This window comes from Sminthopsis crassicaudata, chromosome 2, assembly GCF_048593235.1.
Source record: "Sminthopsis crassicaudata isolate SCR6 chromosome 2, ASM4859323v1, whole genome shotgun sequence".
Taxonomy (NCBI): domain Eukaryota; kingdom Metazoa; phylum Chordata; class Mammalia; order Dasyuromorphia; family Dasyuridae; genus Sminthopsis; species Sminthopsis crassicaudata.
In genome coordinates, this window is record NC_133618.1 from 330077581 (window position 1) to 330095069 (window position 17489).

Here is a 17489-nt window from a genome sequence, read left to right on the forward strand (position 1 = left end):
GGGCAGGTTTGATGGCAGGAAAAGAGAATCAGTTTTTAATTAATTAATTTTGGACATCCCTATTGAAATGTCTAATAAGCATCTGTTATGTGGGACTGGACTAGAGTGAAAGCCATCTATATAAAGATGATAATAAACTGATTTGATCTGATAAGATCACCAAAAGTATATAAAGAGAAAAGGACTTAGGAGACAACCTTGGAGTACTCTTACAGTTAAAGGGTAGGATGTGGATAATTCAACAAAAGAGATTGAACTTGAACAGTCTTATTGGTGGGAGGAAAACTAAAAGAATTAGTGTTAAAACTTGGAGGAGTGTGCAAAAATAACTAAGAGGAGAGTTAGTGGTCAATAGTATTCAATCTATTAGAAAGGTTAAGAAGTCTGTCCTTTTTTCTTTTCTTTTCTTTCTTTTTTTTTTTAGAATTGCCATCTTACAGAATTTACTCTCTGCTGTCATAGCTTTCAAGAATATAGAGTTTTCTGTATGATAAAAAACTGCAGAACTGTACTCTGCTGGCTCTTCTTCTGGCTTATTCTTCCCTTATCTGAGCAGGAATCAAGGTTGGGCTGGTAACAAGTGTCCCATCAGTTCTATTATCATGATCCTGCAATGGCAGTCTACTATAGTACCAGAAGGGATGAGTGAGAGGAAATAGACATTTAGAAATTAAACACACCATGTGAATCTGCCCACAGAACTTCTTCCCATTTGATTGATGAAAAATAGAAAATCTCCTCTGACACTTCTCTCCGAAATCAAAGTTAAAAAAGATATCACTAAACTTGAGAAATATGGCATAGCCTTTTCACTATTTCCAGAGTCTGATGTCTTTATGGTTATGTGCCTGGTTGGGAGTTATGTTCTAGAATAGATGCCTAATGAGGCATGGGTTGCACTAGCTGGTCTGTAATTCTGCTATAATCAAACACCTATACTGTTTCCCTGTGTCCTTTTAGTGAGTGGGAGACCTCACTTGACTAATGTGAAGGTGAAGGTAATGGGAAGAGAAGTGGAATGAATTTTCTTCGTTCCCAAATCAGTGTTCCATTCTTTAAAGTCTAAGTCAAATGTTACCTCTTCAATGAAACCTCCCTTGATCAACTTCATTCTGTAATTTAATCCTTTGACTCTCACATAGACTGTGCAAATAACTTTTTATTATAGTTATTTGTATATGTCATGGTTCCTTTCTTAGAAGGCAAGGACTGGGTCTTATCTAAACTTGGTATCTCCCTCAAATGCTATAACAATCTACTATACACCTTTTTGTGGTGGTTGTTTGCTTGCTTTTTTTTTTTTTTTTTCCTTTCTCATTTCCTCTCTTTTGGGAATCTGCGTTTTCTTGTGCAGCATGATAAATGTGGAAATAGGTTTAGAAAAATTGCACATATTTAACCTCTATTGGATTATTTGTTGTCCAGGGGATGGAGGAGGTGGAGAAGAAGGGAGAAAAATTTGGAGCACCAGGTTTTGCAAAGATGAATGTTAAAAATGATCTTTGCATGTATTTGAAAAAATAAAAAGCTACTATTATTTAAAAAAAAAATCTACTACACATGGTAAGGACTCAATAATAAATGTACATTAAAGAGTCTAATTTGAAATTCAACCTTTACTTGATACATATTGCTTGTATGACCTTGAACAAATCATTGGTCTTTTTTAATTTCCTCATTTGTAAAAGAGAGATGTTGGATTAGATGATTTTTGAAGCCTTTTTTGGTGTTAAATCCTACACTCCTATCTATTATTCTATATGTTGAATTGAAAGCACATGTTAAACAGGAATGGACGACCTCAGATGATTCAGAAGATGTGGAAAGGGAAGGGCAGAATAGCACTCTGGGACACTAGTTATGCATTTTATCTCTATTATGGGTTCCTTTTCAAATGCTAGAAATATGAGCTTTCCTTGCTCATAAAGCCTGGAGGGATGTTCCATTAAGAATCAAAACAAAGCTTCAGTGTACAAAATCCTTTGGGCAATAGAAGGGTGTGGTTCACTCAGGTTGTAACTTGAACTAGCCAGATTCTATTACTAACTCTTGAAAGTTTGTTTGTATGTAATATGTTTTTTCAACAAACTTTATTGTTAAATCTCTGAAAGTAATTGGAAAAAAATCTGTCCAAAATGATAGTGAATAAAGTAGAAATCATTTCTGTAGCCATAAAATGGAAGCAATTGTCTATCAGCTAAAGAAATGACCTTAAGTTTTTAGTTCTTTATATAGGACTTTCCTCTTGTTTAACTAAATATTTGCACTCCTGATAGTTTTATAACAGATTTTTATTTGAAAAAACATTTGATTAAAAATATATAAAAAATATCATTTTCAATTCTAACTCTCCAATTGTATCTTATTATGTAACCAAAAACTGTTGATCAAAACAGATCACCACTTGGCTCATGTCTAAAATACTATGCTTCATTATTCACCTATATTATATCATTTTTCTACAAAGAAGAGGATGATGTGGTCTATCATTAGTCTTCTGAAGTCAGTGCTGTACACTGCATTGATCTGACTTCTGGTGTCTTTTTAGTGTTTCTTTTTTTTTTTTTTTTTTAAATAAGGAGCTCTGTTTCTTAAATCATCAAACATATTTGAACATAAGGGGCTCTTTTTACTTTTTACTGCTCCATCATCTTACAAGGAGTCCTTATTTGCATTTATTTATTCATTTTTGTCTTTTAAAATTTCCCCTTTTTATTTTATGTTTTCCTCCCTGATTTGTTTTGTTTTTTAATACTTGTGCTTGTGTTCCCATAAGAAAGGCAATATGAAGAAAGTCAGTGAATTATATTTAGATTAATGGTTAGTAGATAGTAATTCAAGCAAAATATTTCATTGAGGAGAAGGTTGTAAGTCAAGGCTAAACTAAAACTTAGGATTTCTTTTAAAATGCTATTCTTCATACCTCCCCCTGTCTCAGATTCTTGAGAACTAGCACTCAGGGCATAATCTTAAAATTTCTTCATGATGTGTTATGTTCTTTGATTCTTGGTATTCTCGCAGTATAAAGATGAAGCAAAAGAAACCACCAGTATCTTAACTGAATGGTTTGAGATGTCATTCTGCTAGCAGTGTGTCTTAGCAACTGAAGAAGTTAGTTCTCTTTATCACATTGGTTTGAACACTAATGAAAAGATACTAGAAACATAATGATAAATGTAAGTAGCACTTTAAAGATTTTCAAAATGTTTTGCAAATATTATTTCATTTTATCTTCACAATATTAGGAGCTAGGTTATCTCCATAGGAAAGTTAAGTGACTTGCCCAGGATTGTAAACTAATAAGTTTCTAAGGCTGGAATTGAATTCAAGTTTTCTTGACTCCAGGTCCAGCACTGTATTTGATACATCAGAAAATTCAGAGTGTGAAAGGATCTAAGAGATCATCTAGTCGATCTCTCTAATTTTATAGATGAAGAAACTAATGCTCACAGAGAGGAAATTACTTGCCCCAAATCAGAGAGTACTTGACAGGACCAGAGCATGAACCTGGGACATGTTTAGGCAACAACTATTTAAATAATGTTTTATTCAGCCACAGACAACTGGCATTCATGAATTTAATTTTCTTTTATAAGAAAGGCTAGTAAGTTTGATTATTTCTATTGAATACATTTAAAATCAATTTATTCTATATATTCATTCGTTCAATTATTCAACCATTATTTATGGAGCTCCCATTGTATGTAGTGCACTGTTCTAGATATGGGCAGTTGTGAAAATGAATGACACCTCTTTGTACTAAAGAAATTTACAGTGTAATAAAAGAGTTAAGACCTGAATATTCTAATTCTTTTTTTTTCATTATTTAAAGTTTATTTTTAATTTATGGAACAAAACAAGCATTTCTAGAACATAATGCAATGAAAGAGAAGATTACACATAAAATTGTAAAAGTACTATGCATAATTTGCTATTCCTTTCAAATATACAACAAAATTATCAAGTAAATTTCTCTTTTTTTTTTCTTCTCTTCCTTCCCCTACTCTAAAGATGGCTGCCATCAGCCACAAATACACATACATATGTAAAATTGTTCTATACATAATTCATCAATTCTTTCTTTGGATGCAGATAGCATCTTTCTTCATATGTCCTTTATAGTTGATTTGAGTGTTTATAATAGTCAAATCAACTTATTTATTCAAAGTCTCTCTTAAAAATATTGCTGTTATTGTATACAATGTTCTCTTGATTTTGCTCATTTAGATTTTCATTCATTATTTTATGTAAGCCTTTCCATTTTTTTTTTTAAATCATTGAGCTTTTTTTTTTTTTTGAGTATTTGATTATGGTGGTCTGGTACCAGGTGGGTGGGATATGCAAAAGAGGTTTGGGCTTGAAGAAAGAGATTCCAAGTTCAAATCTTGGCTCCACTGTTTACTGTGTGCAAGTTATTTAATAATCTCTTTAAACCTCAGTTTCCTCATTTGTAAAATTACTTCTAAGGCTTCTAATGATTTAGAGATTCTATGAAATGACATTAGCAGAGAGTATAAATTCAGAAGAAGAAATGATTATTCATGATTATGGGGTGAATAGGGTAGGTTTTATTAATGTTGAACAAGTCTTTGATGGATGAATAGAATTTGGATAGGCCCAGAGAAGGGTATTCTAGCTGTATTATGTATGTCATGAACAAACATTCAAAGATGAATAAATTCAGATTAGAGAGAATAGTTCATATTGTTTAGAGATGATATGGGAAGTATAAGTATAGTAGAGGAATGAGAAAAGTTATTTTGTATTAGATTAAGGAAGCCCTTAAATACAACATTGAAGAACTTTTATTTTAATAAGCTGTAGGGAGTTTTAAAAAATATTTTCTCCCAATTACATGTAAAAACAATTTTAAATATTCATTTGCTAAATTTTTGATTTCCAAATTCTTTCCCTTCCTTCCTTTCCCCATCATTGAGAATGCAAAAAATTTGACACAGATTATTCATGTGTAGACATGCAAAAACATTTTCATATTAGTCATGTTGGGAAAGAAAACAGATCTCCTCCCCAAGGCAAAAGAGATAAAAAAAATGAAAAAAATTTAAAAGTATGCTTCAATCTGCATTCAGATTCCACCAGTTCTTTCCCTAGAGATAGATATTATTTTTCATCATTAGGTTCTTCAAAATTATCTAAGATCGCTGTAGATCATTCACAGTTGATGATGGTGTAATATAGCTGTTACTATGTATACTGTTCTCCTGATTTCTGCTCACTTCACTTTGCATCAGTTTATGTAATTCTTTCCAGGTTTTCTGGGAACATCCTTCTCATCAATTTTTTTAATAGCACAATAATATTCCATTATAATCATATACCACAATTTGTTCAGCCATTTCCCAATTGATGAACACCCTCTCACTTTCTAATTCTTTACCACCAAAAAAAGAGCTACTATGAATATTTTTGTACATATTTTTATTTTTAATCACTTTGGAAAGGATATGTATGATTTTATAATCCTTTGAGCATAGTTCCAAATTGTACTCCCCCGACAGTGCATTAGTATCCCAATTTTCTATATCGCCTCCGTTAGTTGTCATTTTCCTTTTCTGTCATATTAGCCATACTTTAAAGGTATGAGATGGTAGCTCAGAGTTGTTTTACTTTGCATTTCTGTAATTAATAGTGACAGAGCATTTTCGCATATGGCTATAGATTTGATTTCTTCTTTAAAGGCAATAAGTAGTTTTTAAGAAGATTAAGCTAATGGGGGAGAGGGGATAGGAAAGGGAGAGGATGGGGAAAAAAGTTAGAAAGTTGGAAGTGAGGAGATTAGTTAGACTTTTTCTGCATGCCAAGAATTAGGATAGAGGCAATAGGAGTGGAAAATAGGGAATAAAAATCTAGTCAAGAAAATAAAAGCCCTTCTGCAATATTTTTAATATAATAGCCAATAGCCTTAATAATGCCCTGCTGTGAAAATGTTTTGCTCTAAAGTTAAATGGAAACTTATGGATTCTTTTGACCAAAGCAACTATTCTGGCCTGGAATAACACATTTAGTATTGTTTTTTAGAGTCAAAACAAATACATTAGCTTCAAGACTGGCAGCCTTGAGTAAGGACCATTTTCTCACACACTGGAGTTCACGCCCTGGACCCAAATTACTTTCATTTAAATGCCCTTCAAGCTATGTGTTTGAGTTGCTAACCTTCTAAAGGAAGCTTGAATCATAAAGAACTCAAGGATTGAATGTGTTTTTACAGTAATAACGCTTAGATGAAACACCCTTAATTCAATGCCTCCTTCCTCAAAATTAATGTGCACATATTTTTCTTGAATAAAAAAGAAGACATTAAGAATTTAAATACCTATAAACTAAAATTTTAGAATTTTCTATTTCTCTTTCTTACATAGTATTAAAAATCAGGATCGCAGAGGAGATGCATCAGTTTGTTTCTCTAGTGGCACACAAAAATGCATAATCCTGATGGAATCCTTTCTTTTTTTTTCCTTTTGACATCCTCACATTCTACTTAGTTATGCTTTTCAATGCATACAAGAGATAACATAAGAAAGCTACCAAGTAGTGTTGTCCTTGGAAACTTTCTGTGGTTATTTTTGTAGAATATTTTGATTATTTCATCTGTGGGGTAGTCTGTAGATGTTTGAGAATTTGAGCATTTTAAAGAACAGGGTATTATAATAGACAACACTTTGTACCCAATCTAAATGAATTGTTGAATATGAACTCTTGAGTAAAACTCACTTTAAAAATCTGAGCCAGTCTCTTCTTTTCTCTTTAGTTTTTTTCTGTTTTTTTTTCTCTTTTTCTGTCTCCTGTCTCTGTCTGTCTCTCTTTGTGCCTCTCCATATATTTTTCTTCTCTGCTTTTCTATTTGCTTCCCTATTTTCTTTACTGCTTTTTCCTCTCTCCCTTTGATTCTATGTATTTTGCTTTCTTTCTTTTCCATTTCGATATTTATATGTTCTACCATATCTCTCCTTCTTTTCTGTCTTTGTCCGCTATATCCATTAGAGGGCTATTGACCCATTGCATAGTCAATGCAATGACTATTGTATTAGTATTTTCTAAATTAGGCAACTAGTTGACACAACGAATAGATTGGTAGATCTAGAGTCAGAAAGACCTGAGTTCAAAACCATCCTTAGATTCTTACTAGTTGTGTGATTTTTCTTTTTTTTTTTTGGCAAATCACATCTGTTTTTTTTTTTCCTTAAAAAGTTTCCTTACTTGTTAAATGCTGATAGTAGCATCTACCTGTGTGGGACAGATGGGGTGCAAGACCTCCTTCCCAGAGACATCATCAGGTACAAAGAGAAAGCATTTATTATAATCCCTGTAGGGAGAGGCCTGGACACACCTGGGAGCCATCCCAATTCCACCATGTGCTCCTGGAACCTAGCCAGGTTCCTTCTTGTCCAGGACTTTAAAAGCAAAAGACCCGAGCCTTCTCATTTGATAAACTAAAAGGACAACCATTCTTGACCCATGGTCACCAATGTTGGCTGCCTCCCACAGGTCATGTCACTTTCTGTAATTTCCTGTATTCAAGGGTTCAAAGTCCATCCTTCCGGAGATCAAATGATATCTCCAGAGTTCCAGTTCTGGGAACAAGGATCATGTGACAATACTGAGAAATACTTCATCCAATCAGTCCCATTCATACCTTTCAGGGTTGTGGTGACAACAAAACTAGTTAATATTTATAAAAGTTCTTTGCAACTTTGAAGCAATGTATAACTGTTAGCTATTATTATAATTTTATATAATTATACATTGTATTATAAATTATATAAAATATAAAGTAAATTATGTATTGCAAACATTATTATTATTATATATTATTATTAGAGTGGGTACAAAATTCTCTCTAGGACTCAGTTTCCACATATTTTAAATGAGAAAGTTGGACTGTATCTCCTCTGAGGTTCCTTTTGGCTCCTTCAATGAGGGCATTCCGGCTCACCTCTTTTATACCCAAAAGATGATGGGCGGGTACCCCTAAGTTCTTGGTGGGCTTTTCAGTTAGCTCAGATCAGGTGAGGGCTGGGGGAAGCTGAGCTGATAGTGGGGCTGGGCCTGGATATTCAAAGGGTGCCTTTGACCAGGATTTGTGAATCAAGGTCAGCCATGGGCAATTAGAGAGGAATCTTAAAGGGACCTCAACCCCCATTGTGTGTGTGTGTGTGTGTGTGTGTGTGTGTGTGTGTGTGTGTGTATGTATACACAGACACATGCATACATATCCCCTATGCCTCACTTTCCCCTCTAGAGTCTTATTCACTATAAGCTATTATGTCATGCTGCCTCTCATTCTCTCTCTCTCTCTCTCTCTCTCTTTCTCTTTCTCTCTCTTTCTCTCTCTCCCCTTTATTTCTCTCTCCCTCTCTCCTTTTCTTTTCTCCTCTCTTTCCCTCTTTCCCTCTGTCTCTCTCTATTTCTGTCTCTGTCTCACATATTCACACAATATTGCTTATATCAGGAATATATGAAAAAAAGGCTTGATTTTTCTACTTTGCTTCAAAATTTCCTGAAATCATTTGACTATCATCTGGGAATGTGTGTATGTGTTTTGTACCCATTTTGTCCAAAATCATATTTACAGTGAGTAGCAGAGATGAGCTTCAAATTGTGCTTTTCTAACTCTTAAGGACAATGCTGTTCCTTCTATAGCAGACTCTCCTCTTCTTCCAGACCAATTATTAACATTGTAGATACTTCAGCTATCAAATTATCAATAATACATTATCGACTATCAGAATATCAAATTAGGTTATCAGTGATTGAACCAGAATCTCTGCTTTATTTAATGACATGAGTTAGCCCAGCTTTTCTCTCTCTGTTCATTATTAGACTTTTTGTGTCTAGCATCAGATATTAAGTGAAAGGATACCTTGAAAGAGCATCATCTCTTAGAGAGGAAATAGTACAAAATTAGTCCTAAGATCATTTCCAATTCCAACTTTCTGTCACTATATGATTCCATAGTTTATTTCCATGCATAGACATTGAATAAGAGGAACATTATGGGCTAAATTTCTTAATTTATTTTTATATGATGGATCCCTTTGGCAGTCTGGTGAAAGGAAATCGATAACCTTAAAATACATTTTTTCAAATTATTAAAACAAGTTCTTGGATCCCAAGTTAAGAACCCTGCTCCAAATCAATAGGTACTTATCTTTTTCTCTGTGTTATATGCTTGTTTTTTGATTTATTAGCTCTGATGATATCTCATATCTCTCAAAGTCATTTTATACAGCATCAAATATTTGTTCTCTGTCATAGCTAACATTTATACATCTCTTACCTTCCCTCTACTTTGTATCTGCTAGGCTTAGTAGTAGTATTAATAAGATTCTACCCATCCATTCCTTTTTTTAAATTTTTTTCTTTTTTTCCTTTTTGTTGAGGCAATTGGGGTTTTAAGTGACTTGCCCAGGGTCACACAGCTAAGAAGTGTTAAGTGTCTGAGGTCAGATTTGAACTCAGGTCTTCCTGACTTCAGGGCTGATGCTCTATCAACTGCACCACCTAGCTGCCCCATCTACCCATCCATTCTTAAATTCTATTTATTCAAAATTAGATGAGGTTTACTTTGAACATATATGGCAATATCTTAGGAACAAGAAAGAAGTTATTCCTTCCCTTTAATATTTCAATTTCATCACTGTAATTCTTTAATATTTCAAGGAATTCTGATTACTTTGACATGAGTCATCCCTTCATTGATGCAGGTCAAAATCTTACTAAGCCTTTGTGGACAATTTAATGAATTTTTGTGACCAGGAAAAATCATCACCTGGTAATTAACTATTTATTGATGAATGTACATGTACTTACCTTGTCTTGTCCTTGAATGACAGATATACAGTTATCCTGTCCATAGTTGGATTCTTTCCAATTGAGTAGGATCTGCTAGAACCTGCACTCTGCTGTCAGTGCTTTTAGGCTCCATATTATCTCCCTAGGAAAACCTTTAGAAAAGAGTTTTGGTACAGGACAGTACACCAAATTATTACTTTGTAACAGGATAATAATAGATTTTTTTTTCTTACTGTTAACCATACCCCTAGTTAATGTAATTCCATTATATGACTTCATCTTGAAAACATGTAATAAAAGGAAAAACACTTTCTCTCCATTGTCAAGAGAATAATGTTATTACTGATTGAGGGAAGCAGTGGGTCTCCAGTGTATGTTTCAGTATTTGATGAAGATATAAAAAAAGACTGTTAAAAGATTCCTAAACATAAATCTAATAGTCTAAATTATGGAACCAGATTGTCATGCTATATAATTATATGCATTCACTTAATGGAATTAATAATAGGTAGGATAGTTCATATTTCATATTATAAAGGTGATATTTTCTTTGAAGCCCAAAATTCTATATAGCTTGATTATTACATTGCCTGCCTAAACTAATCTAGATGTTACTTTGAAAAAATAAGAAAAAACAAAAGTATTTAACCAGGTTAAATAAAATTTAATAATATGCATTATAAATGCAATACATAGTAAATGCTAAAATTCTGTTTAATGAATCGTTTAAAATAATATTTCATCCCCTCAATTACATGCAAAAATAATTTTTAACATTTGTGTGGGTTTTTTTAAACTTTTAAGTTCTAAACTTTATCTTCCTCCTTTATTGAGATGGTAAGCAATCTGTAATGCAGTTATATAAAACATTTCCATAGTAGTCATTTTGTAGATGAAAAATCAAAAGAAAAAGAATGAAAGAAAGAGAAAAATAGTATGCTTCTGTCTGTTTTCAGATAATGTAAATTCTTTCTTTGGAGACAGATAGCATGTTTCATCTTTAGTCTTTTGGGAATGTCTTGTTTTATTGTATTACTGAAGATAGCTAAATCTTTCACATTTCTTCATTAGACAGTATTGCTGTTATTGTATACAATGTTCTCCTGGTTCTGCTCACTTCATTTTGACTCAGGGGTTCTCAAACTAAGGCCTGTGAGCCAGATGCGGCCCGCTGAGGATGTTTATGTGGCCTGCCTAGTTATGGCAAATGGGCTAAGGGGTGGAGACAGAGTGTGAGTTTTTGTTTTTACTATAGTCCGGCCCTCCCACAGTCTGAGGGATAGTGAACTGGCCCCCTATTTAAAAAGTTTGAGAATCACTGACATTGTAAGTCTTTCCAGGTTGTTGTTGTTGGGTTTTTTTTTAAATCATTCTGCTTGTCATTTCTTATAACACAATAATATTCCATTACAATCATATACTATAGCTTGTTCAGCTATACCACAGTTGATGACATTCCCCTTAATTTCTGATTCTTAGCCACCACAAAAAGAGCTGTTATAAATATTTTGTATAAATAGGTTCCTTCCCCCTTTTCCCCCCAATATCTTCGGGTTACAGATTTAGCAATGATATTGCTAGGTCAGAGGGTAAACCTGATTTTATAGCTCTTTGAGCATAGTTCCAAATTGCTCCACAGAATTGCTGGATCAGTTCTCAACTCCACCTTCAGAGCATTAATATCACAGCTTTCCTATATCCCTCTAATATTTATCATTTTCCTTTTTTTTTGTCATATTAGCTAATCTGATAGGTATATTGTGTTACCTCAGAATTGTTTTAATTTCTAATTCATTTATTTTTTTTACCTTTTTTTTTTTAAAGCTTTTCATTTACAAGATATATTCATAGGTAATTTTTTCAGCATTGACAATTTCAAAACCTGTTGTTCCAACTTTTCCTCTCCTTCCCTCTACCCCTTCCCCCAGATGGCAGGTTGACCAATACGTGTTAAATATGTTAAAATATAAGTTAAATACAATATTCAATCATTTATTAAGTACTTACTGTATTTTAGCCCCTAAATGCTAAAAATTAGAGATATAAGGACAAAAGAAAAACAGTCCCCTGATTTCTAGGAGCTATCAGGGAAGACAAGGGCTCTGTGTGTGTGTGTGTGTGTGTGTGTGTGTGTGTGTGTGTATGTGTGTGTGTACATATATATCTGTATTCATTACACACACACACACATATATAATGTATACACACACACATATATAAATGAATTGCATTCCATTCAAGTAACTCTGAGAAAGAAGAAATTAATAGCTGGGGATATCCAGAAATACTTCACGTAGAGAGTAGAATAGCACTTGAATTGAAGAATTGAAGAAAACCAGAGCTCCCAAGATGTGGCAATGAGAAGGAAGTACATTCCAGGAATACACTGGTATACAAGCAAAGAGATAAGAGGTAAATGATATGTGTGCATGTAGAGACAGACGTAATACCAGTTAGTAGTTAGTAGTTTAGGTTTGATTATGAAACAAAAATGAGGTATTCTCAAGTCACTGAACAGTTAACAAAAGGATTACTTTGAGCTAGCAAGAAATCCAAGTCAGAGCAGCCATGTGCGTAGGACTTTTTAATGCCCTTAGGTGACTAGGAAACTACTAAGGTAATCAAGGGCCAATCAAATTCCAAAGATAATTTTATTGCCTTTTAGAGAAAACCAATCTCCTTTTTTTTTTGGTAACAGGGGAAACATTCTATCTTAGTGAAGAAGAAATAGACCTGTATGGCTGGGAAACAAAGTACATGGAAAGTAGCAGTGTGTAAGAAGACTGGAAAGGTAGTAGTAGTAGTAGCAATAGAGGCAGCAACAGCTAGTAATATTTATATGGAGCACTTAGATGGCACAGTAGATAGAGTGCTGATCTAAAGTCAGGAAGAATCACTTCCTTAATTTAAAACTGGCCTCAGATACTTTCTAGCTGTGTGTACTTGGGCAAGTTATTTATCCCTGTTTACCTCATTTGTAAAATGAGCTGGAGAAGAAAGTAAAATCACTAGTTTCTTTGTCATGAAATTCCCAAGAGAGATCAGGAGGAATCAGATGTGACTGAAAAAGACTAAGAAAACATTGGTCATGGCACTGTGAATATAGAGGAAAGGCGGGGGGAAAGAGGTGTTATGGAGATAGAAAAATATGACTTGACAACTTACAACTTAAGTGAGGTAAGTGAAAGTAAGTTGTCTAAGAGAATACCAAAGATGCAAACTTTGACTAGCATATGGTACACTTGACAATAATAGGAAACTTCAGAAGAAGGATGGGTTTGGAGAAGAGCATGTTGAGTTTGAAATACATATAGATCATCAATTCAAAATGTCTAATAGATAGTTCATAGAATAGGATTGGAGCTTGTGTTCCTCTGAGCACAACTTTACTTACTCCCCATCCCGCCTAAATCCCTTATTACCTTCTAATACAGACACAAAGGTTTGACTCCACAAAGTGTTCTCAAATGGCTCTGAAGCTATTACTAGAATGGTCCTGCTGAAATCTTGTTCTCTGGTCTATCTAGGCTCAGAGGTGTGCTTGATTCCTTAAATCAATCTTGGAACACTTCTTTATTGGATTTTATCCAAAGGCATTCACTCTTCCAACCTGCTTTATACCTATGACTTACTGATTGGTTGATTCAACAGAAGCAGTTAGGAATTATCTAAGCAATTTACATATTTTATTGATCTTGTAAATTAGCCCAAGAAGTTTTCTTACCAGTTAAAGGTGTTAGAATCAGTTACATTAATTGGGGTGGGGACTGTGAGATGCCCCTCTTACATTAATGATTTTTATATTTTTTTGATGTAGCTATTTTTACAGCCTGTACTTATCCTTGAGAACTGTCTGTTCTTATCCTTTGACATTCATTAATTGGGGAATGGTTCTTGTTTCTATGTATTTGTATCAGTTTCTTATATATCTTGTATATTGTGCTTTATCAGAAAAACACAGTGCAAAGACTTTTTTCACAGTTAAGATTTCTTCTCTTAGTCGTCCCCTCCACCCCCTTCCCTATCCCAAACTTTACAAAGAAAATAATGAAAGAAAAGGAATGTGATTATCACTAGTGGTTTTTATTTTAGGCATTGTAATTTGGTTCCATTGACCCTCCTCTGTTCCTCTTGACCAGATCCCATCAGTGGTCTTTTTTTTGTTTTCCTTTTGATATTTCCTGTGAATTTCACTCTCTCAAGGTAAAGTTTGTTTTGTTTACAATTATTCCCAACTTGGTATTATCCTTCTTACTTTTTTCCATACCTGACTGTTTCCTTGTTGAATTTGATATATTTCTATACATATGTGTTTGTGTGTATATAAGATTGAGATCTGATCTCACTCCTGTTCACCTCACTTCTTCCCTGTTTGTTTACTATTATTTGCAAATATCTGATTATGAGAAATAAGTTCCATCTCCTTTTTCCTCATTTCTATACTAGAGTATTCTTCTCATCCTTCACTTTCCCTCTGATTAATTCTTTTCTTTATCTTCTTAAAAATATCAGAACAGAACCAATATACTTTTTAGGTACCGTATTTTTCTTATTTAATTACTTACATGAAAACATTAAAGTTTTGAAGAGACACATATTTATTCTTCCTGTTAGAATGTTAACATCTTTGAATCTTTCCAATTGTTCAAAAAATACCTTTCTATATTTCTCTTGACTCTTGTATTTATATTTCAAAAATTCTACTTAGCTCTGTTTTTTGTTTAAGAATGCTTGAAAGTTCTGATTGAATTTCATTAAATTTAAGGTTCATTTCTCATCCCCTCCCTTTCTCCTCTAATAGGCTTAATACTCAGCTTTTCAAACGAGGTTATTCTTGCTTGAAAACCTATATCTCTTGCCTTTTGGAATATTGTATTACAAGATTTTTCTCTGTAATGATTATTGCCAAGTCTTATATGATCCTTAGCATGGTTTCTTGATATTTGAATGTTTTCTTTTGACTTTTGCAATTTTCTTTTCTCCTAAGACACAGAATCTTTAGATTTTGGCTATCATATTCCTGAGATTCTTCCTTTTAAGGTTTCTTAAAGGAAGTGAAAAATGGATTCTAAGTATTTTCACTTCGCCCTTTGTTAACAATAGATCTTCATAATTTTCATTTATTAAGCAAGTATGATAATCCTTATATTATTTCTTTTTAACCTCTTCTAGATGTTTTTTGGATAATAAATATATGTATACACACACACACACACACACACACACACATACAGATATATGTTCTTTTATTTTTTCAGTCTTTTGGTTTTTGTCTCATGGAACCATTGATTTCTCTTTGGCCTCTTCTAATTTTTACTAAATCTATTTCTTGGGTAAGGTTACCATATCCTATTCTAAACGATTTGTTTTTTTTCCATACCCAAATGAGAGGGTTGCCTCTGCCTGGTCTTGATCTAGGTCATCTGTGTTCCTGTATTTTCATTTATCTCCTGGATTGTCTCCCTGTAAAGAATGCTAGTAGGATTTAGGTATCTCTTGATGTTTGAGATTCATAGCCCTGGATTATCAGGGTCCTCTGTGTCATTAGAGAAAAAAATGATATGGGACTTATGGACCTCTGTGATGTGCTGTGTTAGCACTGGTCATTGTCCCAGAATGATTGATTTCATTCAAGGAGTTGTTATTGCTACTGCCAGTCACTTCCAGTGTCAAAATTTTAGATTTTTAATGCTTTATGGTAGAAATAGTCTGCTATTATTGCCTTTAATTATAAAGTTTTATGAACTATAATTGTCTCTGGACTGCCTCTTGTTGCATAGTGAGAGGCTTTCATCATTGTTGACTTTCTGGAAGGTATTCTTTCATATTGTCCATGGTCTTCTCATGCCCTTTTTCTTCAGTTCTTGGATGGATGAAATCTCTTACTATAGTTTTTCTTTGGATTTCTTGATCCTAATTGGGAATGACGTTGCTTTTAGGCTTTTTCTGGAATAGGTGTGTGGGAGCTGGCCTGACAGCTTCCTTTCAGTCATCTTATCTGGACAAAATTAGATTCTTGTTTAAATTGAAAAAAGAAGTTTTATTTTTAAAAAATTGTCCTATGGCTCAACTAATTCAATTCTGTTCAAAGAGTCTTGTCTTCTACAAGAAACTGAACAGATACAAATTAAAAAAAATTTAAATGACAACTATTTCATGATCCTTATTAATATCTTTAGAAAAATCATTATTGTCATCAAATCTTGGTTTTCTTGAACAGTTGGTTTTTCTGATAATAATAATTTTCTGGAGTACTTTCTCTGTCCCTTTTAGAATCAGGTAAAAAATATAAAGGTGGAATGACTTTGAAGCTTTGGAACAGATTATGTTGGAGAATTGGTAATTTCCAATTCACTTTTTAACTGTTGCTTTCTTTCTTTTATTCCATAGCTGAACAAGAACATACACAGAAGAAAACCTTTACCTGCTGGATAAATTCACAGTTGGCAAAGGTAAATGATAAGAGACAAAAATCAAGAAGCTGAATTCTGAGGGCTTTTTTGGGTTTTGTTTTGTTTTGTTTTGTTATCATCCTTAGTTTTTGCAGTAGATAAGATTTGCAAATATTGATTTAGTGACAGGTTGTGGAATGCCTTGTTTGACAAAAGGTGCTGAAGTGACAGTGACAGATCTTTCATCAACTTTTCTGCTTCTCTTTCTTAACACCAAAAGAAAGTAATTCATGTTTAAATCGCATATGAAAGAGTGGGAAAGGAAAGAGGACAGAGAGGGGTATAGAACTTATCCTGCTATTTTTGAAAATAAAGAAAAAAATGGGGGGGCTGTGAAAGGTCACCTTTTAAGGCATTTATTTTGAATATTTAGCCCTGACAGAGAGTGACACTTTTTACAATAAAGCTGTAATGTTTCCTTTTTTCTCTTGATCTCATTATGTTAGGTAAACAGAAATGTAATAGATGAAATGTAGATTTTCTACATGTCTGTCCCTCTGTGTACCTATCTTCTATTATTATTCCAATTTCAAAAAAGGGTCTAGAAGCTCCACATGACAATCTTTGTTCATGACTATATGAATAAATGTAATTCTGTAGATTTTTATTGGCACTTAAAAGTATACGTTTTGTACCAATATCAATGTTAGATACATTTCCAAAAGAATTTTCTTAACTAGAAATTTTCCATGAAATGAATTCAATATGTTGATTTCTCTTAGCTTTTGTTTTCTATTAAAATAAGTAGAAAGTGATTCCCTATTAAATAGCTACTTGATGTTTTTCCATTGAGGTTCTGAAAGATGTTGATTTTTGAATTGAAAAGTTTAAGGAATAATTTTTCATATCTTGTTTTCAGCATAATCCTCCTTCAGTCATAACAGATCTCTTCACAGATATTAAAAAAGGACATGTTCTCATTGATCTGTTGGAAGTACTCTCAGGCCAACAATTGGTAAGGTTTTAAATAGCAATTGAAAGTTTTTTGTTGATAATTTTTTTTCTAAAAAAACCTCTTTCTTATCTGTGAATGACATTTCCCTTGAAATTGACAGGCTCGGGAGAAAGGATCTAATACCTTTCAATGCAGAAGCAACATAGAACATGCCTTGACATTTCTGAAAAAACGATCAGTAAGTATAAACTTAAAACTTAAAGTAAAAATGAATAATGGGAATAGATTTCATATTGTGAGATATTTTCTTCTTTTAATCCATATTTTTT

The 17489-nt window shown here is 33.3% G+C and overlaps 1 protein-coding gene across 4 annotated transcripts in view; it reads left to right on the plus strand.

Moving 5' to 3' along the window:
- Positions 1-17489, plus strand: part of SYNE2 (spectrin repeat containing nuclear envelope protein 2) — a 385421-nt gene that overhangs the window by 63592 nt on the left and 304340 nt on the right. For all 4 annotated transcript variants that reach the window (XM_074290333.1, XM_074290335.1, XM_074290334.1 and 1 more), the window contains exons 3-5: positions 16204-16265; positions 17125-17220; positions 17321-17398. In XM_074290333.1, coding sequence (XP_074146434.1) covers positions 16204-16265; positions 17125-17220; positions 17321-17398 — 236 coding nt within the window. The remainder of the gene's footprint in view (positions 1-16203; positions 16266-17124; positions 17221-17320; positions 17399-17489) is intronic.